At 49.9% G+C, this 18,891-nt stretch overlaps 1 protein-coding gene across 1 annotated transcript; it reads right to left on the reverse strand.

The window, feature by feature from the left end:
- Window positions 1–2,747: 2,747 nt before the first annotated feature.
- On the reverse strand, window positions 2,748–17,359 carry DNAJC18 (DnaJ heat shock protein family (Hsp40) member C18). The gene is given in 9 exon segments (XM_051793816.1): window positions 2,748–5,480; window positions 8,967–9,139; window positions 10,971–11,080; window positions 12,343–12,455; window positions 15,453–15,638; window positions 16,975–17,120; window positions 17,197–17,250; window positions 17,252–17,344; window positions 17,346–17,359. Coding segments are annotated over 9 exon segments (1,014 nt in total). The 3' UTR covers window positions 2,748–5,355.
- Between the last annotated feature and the right edge of the window lie 1,532 nt (window positions 17,360–18,891).

Below are 18,891 nucleotides of genomic sequence, written 5' to 3' on the forward strand. Positions count from 1 at the left end.
TGTAAACCTTTCACAGAGTCACACAATCACACAATCACCGACTGGTTTGGGTTGGAAGGGACCTTAAAGATCATCTCCTTCCACCCCCTGCCACAGGCAGGGACACCTTCCAGTGTCCAAGGTTGCTCCAAGCCCCATCCAACCTGGCCTTGGACACTTCCAGGGATCCAGGGGCAGCCACAGCTTCTCTGGGCAACCTGTGCCAGGGCCTCCCACCCTCACAGGGAACAATTTCCTCCCAGTGTCCCACCTAACCCTGCCCTCTGGCAGTGGGAAGCCATTCCCTGTTGTCTAGGCCCTTGTCTCCAGTCCCTCTCCAGCTCTCCTGGAGCCCCTTTAGGCCCTGGAAGGGGCTCTCAGGTCTCCCAGGGCCTTCTCTCCTCCTGGTGAACACCCCCAGCTCTCCCACTCTCAGCACAGTCCTTGCTGCTGCTGCACCTCTGACACCCAGGTACTGCCAAACCCAGACTGATCACAGTGCCAACAGCTGTGGCAAGTGACACAACAGCACTGGGGGCTGCATGGGAGGCTGGAGCTGTGCTGGACACCCACTGTCTGTCCATCCATCCATCCATCTGCTTCCTGGCAGTGCTGGGGAGGGGAATGACCTGCACACCCCCTGCTCCAGCTCCATGAGGATGCAGGGCTGGGATGCACAAGGACTGTCAGCTCAACATCTTTAACAAGACCAAGGGCTGGTGCTGCACCCGGGTTGGGGCAACCCTGGGATCAATCCAGGCTGGGGATGAGCAGATGGAGCAGCCCTGGGAGAAGGACTTGGGGGGCTGGTGGGGGAGAGGCTGGACATGACCCAGCCCAGAACCCCCCGTGCCCTGGGCTGATCCCCCAGTGCGGGCAGCAGGGCAGGGGGGATTCTGCCCCTCTACCCCCTCAGCTGAGACCCCCCTGCAGAGCTGCTCCAGCCCTGGGGAACAGCACAGGGAGGACATGGAGCTGCTGGAGAGAGTCCAGAGGAGGCCCCAGGATATCAGAGGGCTGGAGCAGCTCTGCTGGGAGGAAAGGCTGGGAGAGTTGGGATTGTTCAGCCTGGAGAAGGGAAGGCTCTGGGGAGACCTGAGAGCCCCTTCCAGTTCCTAAGGAGGCTCCAATAGAGCTGGAGAGGGACTTAGGACAAGGGCCTGGAGTGACAAGGAAGAATGGCTTCAAACTGCCAGAGGGCAGGGTTAGATGGGATACTGGGAAGAAATTCTTCCCTGTGAGGGTGGTGATTGCAATCCTGCCCTGAACAACCTGTCTGGGTGTGCTGTGGGAACACAGTGGGAATGGGCTGGGCAGTCCCATCTCTCCACCCCGGCTGGAGAACTCCTGGGCAAGGGCCACACTCCAGCACCTGCATCTCCTCCTCCTGGTCCTGGGATTCCTCCCCACCCTCAGTGTGGCTCCTGATTTGCAAACAGCAAAGAGAGGAGGGCATGGAGACCCCGGGGTCCTCTTGCCAACCAAGGTCCAACAGGTTTAGGGTCAGAGGCTGCAGATGCACCTTCCAGCACCCAGAGCAGGTCGAGGTGTGCGTGGGAGCCTCGGGCACAAACACGTTACAGAACAGCGGGTGGACCAGGCTGAGCCAGCCTTGCTAATTAAACACTGATTTATGTTTAAGCCAGTGGGATCCTGCCTGCAGCTCACCACTGCATTTGCTTATTAACCTGGATTTGGTGCCAGCTCGGTGTGTGCTCACTCACCTTAGCGCTGGCACGCTCAGCACAGAGGCAGTGAGGAGGAGGAGGAGGAAGCTGCTGGGAGCTGCCCAAAGCAGGACGTGCTTCTCCCACGCTGGAGCTACTTTTTGCAACTCCGGAAGAGCAGGAAACACTGGCCCAGCTTGGCTTTCAGAGCCAACCCTGGAGTTCAGTCGGGATCTGGGCACCCGGGACACGCCGGCAGCCCTGGCAGAGCTCGGGCACTGCGACACCCCAGGGCTGCTGTGTGAGCCGGGTATGAACAGCTCAGAGAGACCCTTCCACCTCCCCCCCGTGTGGGGATGTCACGGGGCTGCCCTGCAGGGCAGGGGTGCTGCCCGGGCAGGCACCAGGGCTGTGTGCCAGAGTGCCCCAGCCCGGAGCGTGGGCCCAGGCTGGGCAACAGCAGGGCAGGAGGGTCCTGCAACCAGGGGGTGCCACGGCAGGGCTTTGACAGGCAGGGCCCGGCCCTGTTCCTCCTGCCCTGCTTCCCAGCCTCAGTTCCCAGCCCCCTGCCCTGCTTCCCACTGCCCTGCTCCCAGTTCCTTGCCCCGCTCCCAGCCCCCTGTCCCACTCCCAGCCCCATTTCCAGCCCCGAACCCCACTTCCAGACTCCTGCTCCTCTCCCATCGCCCTGTCCTGTTCCCAGCCCCCTATCCCACTCCCAGTCCCGCTACCCCTCTCCCATTCCCATTCCCATTCCCGCAGGGTCCCAGCACCGTGGGCCGGCCAGGGGGCGTGGCCTTATCAGACCCCGCCCCCAAGACAAGGTCTGAACAAGCCCCGCCCCCGCGGCCCCGCCCCCCGCCCCTTCCCGGTGCTGGGTCAGGAACGGGCCCGATCCCGATCCCGCTCCCGATCCCGTCCCTGTCCCGGGCTCGCCCGCGGCAGCCCCAGCCCTGCCCGCCCGTCGCCACGTCCCGCACCCTGCGCCAAATGGCGGGGCCGGGCCCGTCCCGCTCCCCCAGCGCCGGGCCCGGCCCCGCCATCCCGCCGGGCACACTCCCACTGCCCCTCCTTCCACACCACGGCACGTACAGGCACGGAGATGTGTCACGTCTTTAATTTAAAAACCCCAAACACATCCACACACACAGACCCATTTCCCAGTGCTCGGTGTTCCCAGGGAACAGGGGCACCCCCCGCTCCGAGCCACCCTCCTGCTCAGGAACACCTTTCCCTCTCTTATTCTGACCCAGAAACAAGGAGCCCCAGCACCCTTTGGAGAAGGCAGGGATACATTTCCAGCCCACGGGCTCCAAAGAGGACTCTCCTTTTCCCTATGGAGCAGGATGCCCGTGCTGTACAAACACAGCTTGTCCTGTTTGTCACCAGACACCCCAAGCCACACACCCTCTCCCAGCACACACCAGCACCTGACACCCCCCCAGTATAAACAAAGAACACTTATTGCTTTGGGAAATGTTTTTACCTCCCAGTCTCACCTCCTGCTCCATCCCAGCCCCCTTCCTAGCTCCAGAGAAGACTCTGTATGACTGTGCTTCCCACAGGAGGTCCCCACCTCCATCAAGTCCTTGGAGATCTTTAGATGGAGAGGTGTGATCTGGTTCCAGTGCAAAATGCTGTGCATGAGTTCAAGCTCCATGCAGGACACGGCAGGTCCGGAGAAGTCACCGGCTTTGGTCTCCCCACCTGCATCCCTCTACAGCTCTGGGACTCCCACAGGAAGGACAGGGAAGATACCAGCCCTAGAACCAGGTCCAACCACCTGAACAGACATCTAATATATTCTACAAGCTATTTAGTAGATAAAAAGCAACATTAATTTTGCTTTCTGTACACACTCGTGCTCAAAGGTGGGAAATACCAGAACTAAGACTGCCTGCTCTGCCAGCCCCCTTCCTGGAATAATCAACCCTTAATAACCAATCCAGCCACCATCCTGGAATAATGAACCTTTGCAGACTGGCACCAACCCACTCAAAATGCCCACTGGTGCTCTTCCCATCCCAGGTGCCCAACAAACTCTGCTCAACTTTCCCACCAGCTCCTATAAGGTTTCCTGCAAATGAGATACAAATGTTAATGCTAATATGTAATTTAAAGAGTTACTTTGTTGCTTCCCCCTCCATTTTTTGACACACCACCACCCCACAGCAGCACCATTGCTGTACTTGGAATGTTCTCATCACACCTGGAATGTGTCTGGCTCATGTGCAGGAGCACCAAGCCTCAAATCCCTGATACAACCCCCAAATTCCAGTGCACACCCCCGAAAAGCTTCTTTACCTCCCAATTTGTTTGCTGTCCAACCTCCCCCTGCTGTGTGAACACGACAGGGACACGGAGGGGACACTTTGTGGTACCCACAGTGCCAGTTCCAGCCCACAGGGCCCCTCGGCAGAGCACCTGGACAACACTGCTCCACCAGGCACATGGACACCTGAAGTCCAAGCTTCAAAGGCAGGTTTAATCCTGGTATTTCCCAAACTTTGGAGCACTTTGCTCCCTAGGTTTCAGGCAAGGCCACCTGTGCATCCTGCAGCAGGTTTTAGGAATGGGGCCACACCAGAGCATTGCTCAGATCTCACTGACACCTGTTCCCAAGGTCAGAGGGGAGCAGTGCTGTGCTGTGGCTGCCCCAAGCCCCCCACCCTGGAAGAACAGGTCATTCCATGCCTGGCACACACCCGTGGTACCCACCAGAGAAACTGGTGCTCAGCTGGAGTAACACTGGTCTCTGCTGCTCACGGGTACAACCAGCCTCAAACTGCTCCTCAAGGCCTGACTTTGGAAAGGAGGATCAAGGAAAAACAGGACACTACCACATGGGTCTTTTTCTTTGCAGTACTGATGGCTACAGTGAAACATTCATAACTGCTCAGCAGAGTAAAAATATGCTACATGAGAACTGTACCGGGAAAAGCAGGGCCCCTGGAGCAGCTGGAGAAGAGTGTGCAGATCCAAGTCAGAATGTAACAGCCAGCTTCAAAATATGCCACTGAAAACAGATGAGAAAATCAACATGGTTGTCCTTTCCTTACAGTTTTGCAGCCACTGGAATTGGTGCAGTTCACACTCCCATCTTCTTGGTTGTGTTGGTGTCACACGGAGCAGGATGGGCACGGCCCTCCCGTGGAGCAGCACAGGGAACAGTCCCTTGGACAGAGGGAGGGCTGGGAGTGTGCTCAGGTGCTCAGCTGGGGCAGGTACCTGTCCCTCCTGCCCTCAGCACTGCACAGGACACTGGAATCACCCCACCATTCCTTCACAGAGCTGTGGAGGCAGGGACAGCCTGGGTGCTGAATGGGAAGGGGAGCTGACAGCCAGCACTGAGCACAACACTGTCCACGGGATCCACTGGATCAGCTCCACGGAAAACATGGAAAGCCGAGGCATGTGCGTGCTCTCCTGGGAAGCACACACTGTTTGGATTCAGAGGGGTTCCAAACTAAGAGAATCTCCCTGGAATGAATGTACAAAGTGCCACTGGTCCTTGGAACCGAATCTAATGTACAGGATATATTACAGCAAACAGCAGCTCTGCAGCTCGTGCTGGCCCTTCTCTGCACTACATGCAGAAGGACTCCAATATCCACTCCTTACAATAGACTCCTTCCCTTTTTATATGAAGGAAAATAAAAACATAACTTAAAACAGCAATAAATAAAACTATGGAACGTGTGCATTCTGCTCAGCCCCCTTTGTGCATCCCAATCAGACTGGAGAGCTTCTCACAGTGCTCAAGTTTCAGGGATTCTGCTTTCTGTTTTAACCTCTCATCTCTGTAGAGCTTGGCCAAATTGGACAAGTCAGACTCTGAAAGATGAAAAAAAACAAAAAAGATGTATTAGGATGAAGCCGTGAGCCTCCTTAAAGAACTGTTTCTCAGTGCTTTGTTATCCTTGTGGCACTTGTTAATTCTAATTTTGCTGGGTATTGAATCCAGGGAGGTGAAGAGTTACCCGAGGGACTTGTCTGAAAGGCCTCCGTGCCCTTTCATTAACAATCTCAAATGTACTTTGCATATTTGTTCCCCTTCTTCTCAAAAGCAACATAAAACTGAAATAATCCCATTGTTTTAATTATTTCCCCCCAGTAATTCAGAGAAGTTTCTTTTGCTGATTACCTGAGGAAGTCTTAATATAGCTTTCTCCCTGAAGAATAATTTAGCTGCAGGATTAGATGCACTGAGGAGAAAAGCAGTAATTTACTTCTGAAAAGGTCAACCTTTCCGTAAGCACAGGCTACCTGATGACACTCAATTTTTCAAAGAGCTTTTATACACCTCACAAGCCCCTCATTTCACAAAATTATTCAGAGTGGAAAGAACTTCAATAGGTCCTTTCATGCCTCACGTCCTGTGTCCCTGTCCCACTGAAATTTAAAGCCATTTAACCCTCCACCCACTTACTGAAAAGCTTCCCAAACTGTCAGGCATGAACAGTTCATTTTAGAGCAGGAACCCATTGGCAGGTTTATAACCCAAATGCCACTCAGGCAGTGCTGGGCACACAGCCTTGACAAGCCTCCAGCAAAACCAGACTTGGGTAATTGTCTCTGAGTCCAGAGTCCCTGGAATTGTGCAGTGGAGAATCTCAATTTCCACTTATCCAACTGGGAAAAATTATTCCCTGCGCTTCTGACAGGGTTTATTCCATCACATCTGCTCCTTGTGGGTTTCTATCTTCTACAGAGTTGTTCCTTTGAACTTTTCTCTTTAAGGACATCCTAAAATACCGAATTTCTGTTACGTTTAGACTGGATATTGGGAAGAAATTGTTCCCTGGGAGGGTGGGGAGGCCCTGGCACAGGTTGCCCAGAGAAGCTGTGGCTGCCCCTGGATCCCTGGAAGTGTCCAAGGCCAGGCTGGACAGGGCTTGGAGCAACCTGGGCTAGTGGAAGGTGTCCCTGCCATGGCAGGGGTAGAACTGGATAAGCTTTAAGGTGCCTTCCAAGCCAAACCATCACGATTCTATGACACATATCCTGATTCTCTCTGTTTTCAGTTGCCTCTTTGTGACCTGGAGCTCTTTGGAGCCTCACTTTACAACTGTGCTATCCAGCTGAAACATTCCTGTAAAAACCTGGGATCTGCTTTTTGTACTTAATTGTGCCAGAGGTTTCAGAAGACCCAAACCCAGAGCACACACAACTTTCACACACTGCTCTGCTGAGAAGGGGAGTCCTGTTTGGTGCAGCACTATAAAAGCAACTGGCTGAACAAGATACCAACCTGTTACTTTTAAAATTTTCCTTCAGGTTGTTGAACACCAGGTAGCACTTTCCAACTCATAAAATCAAGGACTTTAAAACCAAACTGTTCCTGAGTAACTCATCTCTGTCCATTTTGCTGGTGCTAAAGAGAAATGCACCCTCAGTAAACACAACAAATGTACTATTAATAGGCATTCAACTGACAAAAAGCTGAGCACACTAAGTCAAACACTTCAACAAGGATTAAGAGACCAGTGCTGTGGAGCAGCAGCTGACTAAGAACTGCCTCAACATCTCCAGAGCTTTTCTCCAGCACTCCACACCGTATTCACAGTTTAATTTTGCAAAGTGAGCCCAACCTCAGCTGTGCCCCTTACCTGCTCACTGGCCTGGATGGAATCACTCTGAAAATGCTTAGTTTGAATTACAGTGGTGTCCTCAGGCTACTGCTAATTGTGGACACTGTAAATGTATTTGCAGATGGGTGACTAATACAATCTCTAAGTGTACAGAGCTCAGGAGGAGCAGGGCTTGGCAGGCATTTGGCATTCCCTGCTGGATCATCTCCCCCTCTCTGACAACTGGTCTCCCTTAGACTCCCAAACCCTGTCCTTATTTTGGGGCTTGGCTCTCCTTAGCTCCAGGTCTACATGAAAGAGACAACTTTCAGTTGCACAAGATCAATTCAAAGGATTTTTGTGCAAGCCTACATTTATGAGTATTAACAGCCAAATTACACTCAGAGGCTGCTCCTGCCAGCCACAGATGCTCGAAGGTCACAAGTCAAGCACACTAAAAACTTCAGGATTTTTGTGGTCTTATGTTATGGGTTCTTTTCCTTTTTAACTTCAGAACCTATGTCTGTTTATTTCTCTTTAAAGCAGGATTGGTAACTTTTAAGTTTTAAACCAAAACAAGCCTTCCCATGAAAAACCTGTAAAGAGTTTGGAGTCAGCAACACTGTTGTTACCTCTTCTCTAGGGTTAAACAAGTCTTGTTTGGACAAACTGTGTTTCCATAATGATGCAACCGGTAAAGAAACTGAAAACAAGTGCAAAGGCACTTTTTAACAGTGTGCTGAGGACTGTTTCACACAGAGCAATTCAGAAAGCCCCACCAGTGTGTGAAAGCAGTTTGCTATTGAACATTCTCAGAGACACAACTTGTTCCAGTTTCCTTTATACACAGCAGCACTTTGTGTTTACTCATTTAAAGGTGATGAGTTTTTTAGCTGAAAAAAAATCTGTCACAACATCCCACCATCAGCTACTCCTTGTAATTTTTATTTGTGTTACTTGCCAAAGAAGCAAGGATTTTCTCTGTTTTCAATGAACCAGATTAGCAGTAATTAATAGGTAAGTAATGCAATATGTGGGTAAAATGCCTTAAAATATGGGGTTCACATGCCTTTATTCACATCACTGAGTGACTCATGGCTGATTGAGAATAACGAGTTTGAATGTTCACATCTGTGTTCTCCCTTCCTGCACTCAACTCTTGTTTTTAAAAGACTTGACTGTGGTGAAAAGCATGATCTCAAACTCATCTAAAGATAGAAAATGCAAATAACACACAAACTGAGCACAGAAGCACAGCTCTGGAAACTGATACCAGGAACACAGCCCACTCAAGAGAGCCAAGAGCACCTGGACAGGCTACGGGCTCCCCTGGGGAAGTTTTTAGGGAAAAGTCAGAGAAACTTCTCATGGAGCCAGTCTGCTCCAGCAAAGGAAACATGGAATAGGTGATGTCTCAAGATCTTTTCTGGCCTAACCATCTGTCAGGGCTAGATAAACGTGGTGGGTTCTGTGTTGAAAACATCATCACTAAAGGGTATTCGAGCATGAAAACCGAGTGGAAAAAAACATCTCAAATGGTGAAATCTACTTTCCACTCATCACTTAAAATGCATTTTGACACATCTCAAGAAAAGCCAATTCAGTGTTAAGAGCAGATGTGAGACACCTCAAAGCAGGGCAAGGTTGAGATGTTGTGAGCTTTGCAAACTGAGGCTAAAACCAGCAGCACTTTGCGAGGCGCAGGACCCAGGTGGGTCCTGGGCACACACCTGGGACAGAAAGAACTTACTTTGCTGTTTCTCCTTCCAGCAGCTGGTCTGAATATAGTCTATGTAATCCTTTTCAACTGTCTTCTCGAGCTCTTGGAGTTCTGCTCCTTGGTAATTCTTCTCAAAGTTCCTATCGACATAGTAAGGCACCTGCAAGTTCTCTGTTTCTCTGATAATGACGTGGCCGATGGACCTGTGGACACACAGAGAAACCAGATGTTTGAGCAGTTCAACCCGAAAGAAATCAAGAGCTGCTTCTCCACACTGGCATTTCCAGAGGACAGTATTTAGAGCCATGTTTTTACAGTTAATTTCTGCAGGATTATGGCTCCCTCAACCATCCAGTAAGGAAATTACAAGTCTCAGGCACAGCAAGCTGTGCATTACAAACAGAATCCACCCCCTGCTAAAACCACAGGAAAATATCTAATGTTTGGAAATACCTACAAAGAACTGACACTGCTCCTGCTGAATACTGTGTTTGTTCCCAACAGCTCACTCAAGACACTTCCAAAATATCAGAGCAAATTTTAACTGTGAACTCTCCAGACACTTCTGTTTGCTGGGGATTCCTGGCAAACTCAGTCCAGAAATCCATGGGGATTGATAACTAAGGTAGAGATTATAAAGACTTGGGGCACAATGCAATTGGATCTGGATTTTCCTGTTTTCTGGATCCTTTAGTAGAACTAAAAATTAGCAGGGGAGATTCTAATTACACTTTTCTTCAGGGTTTTATAATCATCAGTAAGCAAAGTGGGGAAGAATTAGCCCCTCTGACACAGCCACTGGATCAAACTCCATTCTTAGACTGAATTTCCTTATTTGAGCAAAGATACCCAGGCATTTGCTCAAATCACTGCCCACAGACAGAGGCAGGCAGCCAAAACACAAAGGTTACACTCTACTCAATGGAATCCTGTTTGCCCCTTCTTCCTGGACTCTCTCACTGTCTCAGAGGTGTCCACTCTCTTTAAAGAAACAATTGCTCCTAGTTTTTAAGCTGTTTTTTAAGGTTATGATTTAGAGAAATGACCTAACTGTGTGCCAGGCTCAGGCCTGACTATCTCACACCAGCAGGAGAAGGGGAGGCAGTGAAGAAAAGCAGGAGAGATCAGCTGCTGTGGGGGCAGCGTGGGAGGTTCCACATGGGACTGGCAGATAGCAAAAACACTCCCTGGAAAAAAAAACCACCCAAAAAACAACCACCCTCCTGCTCTTCTGCGAGGGCCTCACACTGACATCTTGTGGCAAAATGATGAGGGGTGCTGGGCTACTCTGACAGCAGAGGGAGGGGACAGACCTGGACCTGAGGAGTTTTACTCCTAGAAGGGAGCAAGGGGTGTGTTTGGAGCTCTCTGCTGGTTCCTCAAAACCTGTCAGTCCAACTTCTGGCTCAGTAAGAGCCAGTGAAGGTGAGCTCTTTCCCACTAGAGAGATTCCTTCCTCCCAGCACTCTTTTTTCCTCTGCCTCACAAACTCAAATTACAGCAGCTCTGGTGGTGGTCCTTCTGCTTCCAGAGCTGACCAGCTCCCCAGGGTCCTGCTCCTCTACAGAAATTAAACCAGGGCATTTCAAGGCTTTAATGATTTGTGGAGCTTCCAGTGGAATTCATGCTCCAGAGCAGATTTGGATTCATACTGCACACCACAGGCTTCATTATTTAACTGCTTTCCAGAGGAACCCCAGTGGTGGTCCACAGATTCCAGGAGCTGGGCAGACCAGAGGCTGATCTGCACCCACATTTATCCTCCTGTATCACAGTGCAAAACCATTTCACACCAGCTGAGGAAGGTTTCTGGTCTGGTGCCTCTCTCTGTTCAGCAATAAAGCTCACCACAGGTAACTTCACAGCTCAGGGGAACTCGTCAGGGCAGACTGTTGTTATTTCCCTATTTATGAATTGATAACAGTTGCTGGAAAGAGCAGAACATTAACATGAATTCTGCAATCAAATCCAACTTCCTTCTGCCTCCCTATTGCACACAGCAAGAACAGAAAATCGTGTTTTTAAAGCACTTACGACTTGTAGAATAAGCTGTAGGGAGGGTTGGTGGCCATCAGCTGGGTTATCACTGACACTACTATGATGATGAACACTGGCATCAACTGGATAAATGCAGAATAGGAATTCTGAAAAGAACGAGAATTAGTAGCCAAGGGAAGACAGAGAAGGAAAAAGAGGCATCTGTTCACAGAAACCAGGCTATCTATCACAGATCAACAATGTATTACATGTAAACTGAAAAAAAGAGGAAGTACTTTGGGATTTCGAGAGGGATGACACTGTAATTTCGAAATAACCTTTATTAATAATCTCAGACATCTCTTGACAACCATTTTCTTTCAATTATCTTTTCCTCTACCCCTTCCTTCACAAGGCAATAGACACCTACAGCACTGTCAGTGCCCAGCTGACAATCCAAGCTGCAGGAACACTGCAATTCCCATGTTCTACAGCTTTCCAGGCACTCTCTGAAGGTTGCTACACCCATTCTAAAGATCTCAACCTCTGTTCAAGCACTGGATTTAATGGCTGAGCAGTAAACAGTTAAGAGGCCACATGTGCTGTAACTTGGGACAGGATGCAAATGCAACAAGAGAGTGGAAAAGTATCAAAGGGAAAACACAGATCTTTCCTCCTGCTTTTTGCTTTCTTTCTAAACAGGCTTCTAAAATCCAGGAGGAGGAAAATAAAGCATGCAGCTATTCAGGCTTTGCCCTCTGCCCTGGGATAGCAACGAGGATTCCTGATGTAGGTGGGATTCATTTGCCCTGTTTGCTGTCAGCTGTATCCATTTCTTTTTTCAGAGGCTAAGAGACTCACAAGGGAAAACTCATCTTCCTTGGAGAATGATTCCCTGAGGTTAACAGACAGTCTCCAGAGGGAGATTCTGCCAAGGCAGGTGGCACATGTGTATGTGCACTGGCAACAAAAGACACCCTGTCTCACCTGGAGGTCTCAGTTGGCAGAAATGTACCCCAGAGCCATCCTGCCCCGGGCTGGAAGAGGCTTGTGCAGCACCTGGGTGCTCATTTACTGAAAGCTTAAATACACCTTGAGGACAAACAGCAAAAGCCAGTGCTTCCACACCCATTACCAGGCCCCATTTGGACTAATTGTTGTTGGATTACCAAACATTAGAGCTGGAAAAAAGAAGCAGCAGCAAACCTCTGGATGACAGAAACTGGAAGGCATGTAATCCTATAAATACGAAGTATTTTTAAAGCAGTGATTAATAAAAGCCAATCCAGTCATGTAAAAAACACCCCCTGTGGGTGCAGTGCTTGAGAATAAACACTGAGCACTCAAGCATGGGAAGGTGTGTCCTGGCTTCAGGTCTCCCTCACCCTGGTGAGATATTTAAGCCCAGGAGATCCCTCCTCCTGGCTACCTGTGGCCTGTTGTCTTCCTCCTCCTGCTCCTGTGTCCATGCCCTTTCAGCCCGGTGCCTCCGTGGGTAATAATGTGCATCTCTGGCTACATTTGAGAACATGTGGATATTTCCTGTAAAAGAAAGGTCATGTTTCATGGCACTCACCTGTACTCCTCAGTTTCTGTTTAACTATCCAGGTTGATACTACACAGCCTGATGACATTTGTGAGACCTCACACCAAAAAGCACAGCCAACCTCTGACTGAAATGACAAAACAACATGTCATTCCAAAAAGCCTACCAGAGAAATTGTAAAGTGTGCCCCAAGTCCATCTTAATTTAAATCAAACTGCAGAGACATGTTCTGATTGTTATGATTGTATCTCATATTTTAATGCTGGTTTTGTCACATTCACTTGCAAGGCTGTGGCAGGAAAATGGATTTGCTTCTCCAGGCTCAGGCCATGAATTACAGCCTCCCATAATTACTGAATGTGCTTTTCTACTCATTTCTATTTCCTCTGCCTTCAAGCCATTAATGGTTTCACTTAATTATTTTATCATAAGGAGAGAGATTTTTAAAAAATAGTTTTTCGAGTGAAAAAAGGAGAACAATTCAGGATTTCCTTTCTTGCACGTGGAATGCAGTTGATTTATTTTTAAAAATTCTAAAATGAGGAAAGAATTGTATGTGCTGCTTCGATTTGAAGCTCTAACTCTGATTTTATCACCATATGAATATCTTAATAATAGCTTTGCTCTCCTCCTTTGAAATTCAGCATGTCTTTGTGTTAGAGAATTGGAAATCTATGGCTTATCATCACAACAGAAATGCAAATCTATTTTTAAGCCCTGGGAAAGATGTCACATTATTTTATACTCTCCCACTGTCCTTTTTTGAGCTTCCCAAAGAATTCTGCAAGAAACCTGGGTGAAGGTGACCCTTGCTGTTGTGTTAAACCTCTGTGACATTGCTTGCTCAAGGATTTTTCCAAGGCATGTGTGCCAGCAGAGCTCCAAGCCAGGCTGTCTCCAAGGAGGAAAGTTTCTTTTTGGTAAAAAGACAGTATTTTATCAAGTTATGAAAAAAGAAGCAAGTTTTGGAATAGAAGAATGGCTTTTACAGGGTGCCTAGAGAAGAGTTATCCCAAATTCCAAGTTTCTCCAAGAATTTCTGCCAGGAGTTTCTTTCCTTCCATGTGCATTTATTTTTCATGAGAAGGACATTCAAGCTGTAGCCTCTCCCCATTAGAACTGTGCCATGTGGAGTCTCCCTTGAGTTTTATCACAGTTAACATTTTAACTTTTAATATTTTTCCACTGAATATTCACAGAGGAAAACTGCACAGTGAAACCAAAGCCACAAACCTGCCCACAAATGCCACACAAATGAGTTGACACCAACACCTCTAATTTGGATTTCCAGAGAGCCTGGTGACAGCAAAGTGTCACAAAACAAACACCAGCACAAACTTCAGCTCAGGCAAGTCCTACTTAGTGCTACAACGGTTTAAAAAAATGTTCTCTTTATATCAACTACCTCTTACTAGCAATTCTCTTGCTAAATAGAATCCGTGAGGACTTTCCCTATTTGGAAAATTGCTAAACTGGTAATTTTCCATAACTTAAAACTTACTTTTACATTAGGAAAATGTACATAAATTTACATCCACACACTTTTTTGGTGAGGAAACCATTGTTTACTACCAACACCAACTACTATGAAATACCTGTTTCTTTCTTTATTCTTTGCCATTTGGCTCAAAATTCCCATTTTCTCCTTTGTGCCACTCTCCCTGACAAACCTGCCATGCCCAGTACCCAAATTCCTCCTGCAGCTCCTCAGTTTCCTGTCCTCAGTTCCAAGCATCCCTGTCTCCCACATTACCAAGCAGTCCCATTTCATGAGGGCAATGTTCCACAAAAGGCACACACAGGTGCAATTCCTTGCACAGCCAGGAATGGAAAACTTGCAGACTCTGGATGGAATTACACCATGCTGGGGTTGGCTCACTTTGCACATTTACTGATGCAAATTTAGGAACAACCTGAGGTCCCCTGGCAGCAAGATGCAGCACTCACACTAAGGTTATGGGGAGCTTGTAAGTAACTACCTGTGTCTGTGGCTTCAGGCTGTAGTAAGTGGTGTGTATGTCACTTTATGTGACACCTGGGAGGGGAAAAGTTTACAGGAATGCTAAAGCAATTCCTTAGATGCTGCCAGGAACACCCTCGAGCTCACCACACTGTTCAGATTTACTTTTAATCCACAGATCTTGTGGTATCTTTCTATTTCTCCTACAAATACAAAAGCCAAGGCTGGACTGAGACATGCCCAGAGCTACTACAGGTGCAGTTCCACTGCTGTGTTACTGGATCCTGCATATCCACTGGATCCTGCATATCCATGGACAGTCTATCCTGGCAGGGAGCACTTGCTGAGCTCCCAAGCTTGAATTTCATTCCAGCACACAGGAACGTGCCAGGAAGGCACAGGAGCTTCCCTGCTTAGAGAGGCACTGAGATCACAACTCCAGCAGCTGTGCCATGCCGGCCTGGAATGCTGGAAGGTGCCTCAAGTACAACCCAATCATGGAATGGTTAAGGTTGGAAAAGACCTCTGAGGTGACTGAGTCCTGCCATCACCTAAGACACCTCTGATCCCTTCCCATTCACACTTTATTTTATCTCCCATACCACTGCCGGCTTCAGATGATGGAGGGAATAAAAGAAAGGCAGAAAACAATTCCAGAAAGGTTTCTGCTCTTTTCAAATGTATAATCAATTCCATGAGCAGTCTCCAAGGGAAGCTGACCTTCCTTTATGGTTTACAGAATCACAAAATATCCCAAGTTGGAAAGGATCCACAAGGATCATCCAGTCCAACCCCTGGCCCTGCACAGGTCCATCCCCAAGAGTCACCCCCTGTGCCCCAGAGGATCATCCAAACCCTCCTGGAGCTCTGGCAGCCTTGGGGCTGTGCCCACTGCCCTGGGGAGCCTGGGCAGTGCCCAACCAGCCTCTGGGGGAAGAACCTTTGGCTGAGATCCAACCTGAGCCTGCCCTGACACAGCTCCAGCTGTTCCCTCGGGTTTAGTGCCAGCCCACTGCACTTCAAAACCACTGACCTGTAGGAAAATGCCCACCAAAAAACACATTGAATATTTCTTCTGGTGTAATGTCTGCTTCAAACTCTGTGTAGTAATTGTAGTGCCTGGCCTGGCCAGTGCTGACGTGCTCTTGGTCGCTCCCCAGTTCATCGTATCGCAGTCGCTTCTCAGGGTTGCTCAGAACTGCAAAAGCATTGCCTATTGCTGCAGAGGGAATTAAAACAAGCATTTTAATCAACATTTCCAGACCTCTGACTTTTATAAGCAGTGCAGCAAAAAAAACCCCAAACAAGCATAGAAAAGTCATGCTTGACCAAAGATTGAGTCACTTTTGAAAGAACAGCACTGGAATTACCTGTGATGGAAACTACTTCCTGCTGCCCCTGATGCCAAGAGAAAGTGCTAAAGTATATGGAGAGACCTGAAATATTCACAAAACCAAGGTGAGTCTCCATTTCAGCCAAGAAAGTGGGTGAGAATGCAACATTTTCTCAGCTCAAACCAAGCCCTGCTATAGAAGTGCACCTCCATATACCACACACAGTCAACACAAAGTTAATAACTGGAGAGACTAATTAAAATGCAGAGTGATATTCCAAGTTTTTCCTGCTGGCAGAGGTGCTCCTGAAGCTGTGCAGCACATCTACTTCACACTTCACACCCAACCACCCAGAAGTATTTGTTTGGTTCATCTTCCTCTTTGATCTCTGACAGAACAAGTTCATTGAGAACTACAACCCAAACACAAACAAACAAAGAAAAGCCCTTCAAAAGCTCCTTAACAGACTGTGAATGAATCACTTGCTTTCCTCGTGCTGTGCTGCAACACAGCATGGAAAGGGCAAAGGATGCAAGAGTTTAGATGGCAACAGGGTCAGTACAGAAGTGAAATTTTTCTGAGAAGTCCAGACACAGCATATTGGATTAAATTTTATATGTTTGCATAGATATACATATAAATTTATTGACAAGGAGCAGTTTTTGATTACACAACACCCCATTCTCCTGCATGCCCAGTGTTAGTTCCAAGCTTCGTTTTGAACCCTTCACAGAATCCTGGAATGGTTTGGGTTGGGAAGGACCTGAAAGATCATCTCATCCACCCCCTGCCATGGGCAGGGACACCTTCCACTAGCCCAGGTTGCTCCAAGCCCTGTCCAACCTGGCCTTGGACACTTCCAGGGATCCAGGGGCAGCCACAGCTTCTCTGGGCAACCTGTGCCAGGGCGTCCCCACCCTCACAGGGAACGATTTCTTCCCAATACCCCATCTACCCCACTGTCAGTGTGAACCCATTCCTCCTTGGCCTGTCACCTCGTGCCACTGCAAAATCCCTCAGAAGTTCTCGGAATGAGACCTGAGGTACATTTCCCTCTGTTTCTGATAGAAATGCTGTATTTTGCAGAGGAAAATGCAAACCCTGCCGAGCCGCAGGGGGTTCTGTGTGGCCTCCGGTGTGTCCGCGGCACCCGCGGCCTCTGCAGATGCGGCCGCTCGGCCCCTCACGGAGCCCCCCGGGCCCCTCACGGAGCCCCCTCACCTTTGAAGGCCTCGGTGGCCCCGGGCGCGCGGTTCTTGTCGGGGTGGAACTTGAGGGCGAGCCGGCGGTACGCGCGCTTCAGCTCCTCCTCGCCGGCGTCCCGGCTCACGCCCAGGATCTCGTAGTAGTCCCGGCACCGCTTGATCCTGGCGGCCGACACACGGTTATCCCCGGGGCCCGCTCCCCCGGCCCCGCTCCCCGCCGCCCCCCGGCCCCGCTCACCGCCGCACCCCGTCCAGCTGCTCGGCCGTGTAGGTCATGTCTGCCCGGGGCCGCGCCCCCCTCACCGCCCGCCGCCCCGCGCCGCCATCTTGTGCGCGGGGGCTGCCGGGAGCGGCCCCGCCGGGAATGGCGGCGTGACGTCATGGCGCGGCGGTGACGTCATGAGCGGCTCTGAGGGGAGCGGGGGATGACGTCAGAGCGGCCCCGGGGCGGGGGGACCCTGTGTGGGACCGGGCACGGCGTGTGCCGGGCGGGGACGGTGCTGAGAGCGGGATGGCAGCACTGGGGATGTCATGGGATCATGGAATGTCCTCAGCTGGAAGGGACCCACAAGAACCATCCAGTCCAATCCCCAAGAGTCACCCCCTGTGCCCCAGAGGATCAGCCAAACCCTCCTGCAGCTCTGGCAGCCTTGGGGCTGTGCCCACTGCCCTGGGGAGCCTGGGCAGTGCCCAACCAGCCTCTGGGGGAAGAACCTTTTGCTGAGATCCAACCTGAGCCTGCCCTGACACAGCTCCAGCCATTCCCTGGCTGCTGTCCCTGCTCCCTCAGAGCAGAGCTCAGTCCCTGCCCCTCCTCTGCCCCTGCCCAGGCAGTTGGAACTGCACTGAGGTCTCCCCTCAGTCTCCTCTGCTCCAGCTGAACACACCAAGTGCCCTCAGCCGCTCTTGTGTGTTCTCTCCAGACCCTTCACCATCCTCATGTCCCTCCTTTGGACACTCTCCAACAGCAGAGAAGGCCCTGGGGGTGCTGATGCCAGGGGCTGGACATGAGCCCAGGTGAGCCCAGGGGGGCAAGAGGCCAATGGCCCCTGGGCTGTGCCAGCCATGGTGTGGCAGCAGGGCCAGGGCAGGGACTGTCCCTGTGCTGGCCCTGCTGAGGCCCCTCCAGGGCTGTGTCCAGTTCTGGGCCCTCATGGCAAGGAAGACATTTCCCAGCTGCCTTTATCATTGCTAATACTGCTGCTGGTTTCCCCTCATCCCACCTACCAGAGACACCTTCCTCTAGCCCAGGTTGCTCCAAGCTCCATCCAACCTGGCCTTGGACACTTTCAGGGATCCAGAGGCAGCCACAGCTTCTCTGGACAACCCGTGCCAGGGCCTCACCCTCTGTGTAAGATTCTCAAGGGTCTGTGGAAAGAAGGAGGTCAAAGGAAGGAAAACTTGACCAGTGGCGAGATCCCATGGGATCTCAGGGGTCTGCAGAGATGTGTTAAAGCTTGATACTCACCAAAAACCTGCTTGTGGTGTTCCATGCGTGGAGTCACAGGTCTCTGGGGTCTGGAGCTCTGGGTTCACCTAATTGGAAATCACCTGGGACTTTGTGCTTAAGCAAATTCACCAGTCTGGCAGAGGCTGGGTGAGTGATGGCATTTTACTTTTCATGAATGTTACCAGAAAAGCTGTACTTATTAAAAAACAACTTATCAAACTCCCTGGTGCAGATGTTAAAGGTAGAAAATGTGTTAGCTCTTAGCATGAGTTGTGAAAACATTGCATGTATTTTGCTGAACATTTCCTTGCCAGCTGCAAAGCACAGCTACCTCCCACACTGCACATGCCAGCAAACATCTCTTATCCATCCTATTAGATTAAATCAGGCTCAATTACAATGTTTCACTGAACTGTGCAGGGGAATGTGTGCAGCAATACCCCTTATGAGTGCTTGGCTAGGTCCTTTTTTCCCTAATGTCAC

This window comes from Manacus candei, unplaced genomic scaffold (genome assembly GCF_025592945.1).
Source record: "Manacus candei isolate 608988 ecotype Guabito, Panama unplaced genomic scaffold, ASM2559294v1 h1tg000037l, whole genome shotgun sequence".
Taxonomy (NCBI): Eukaryota; Metazoa; Chordata; class Aves; order Passeriformes; family Pipridae; genus Manacus; species Manacus candei.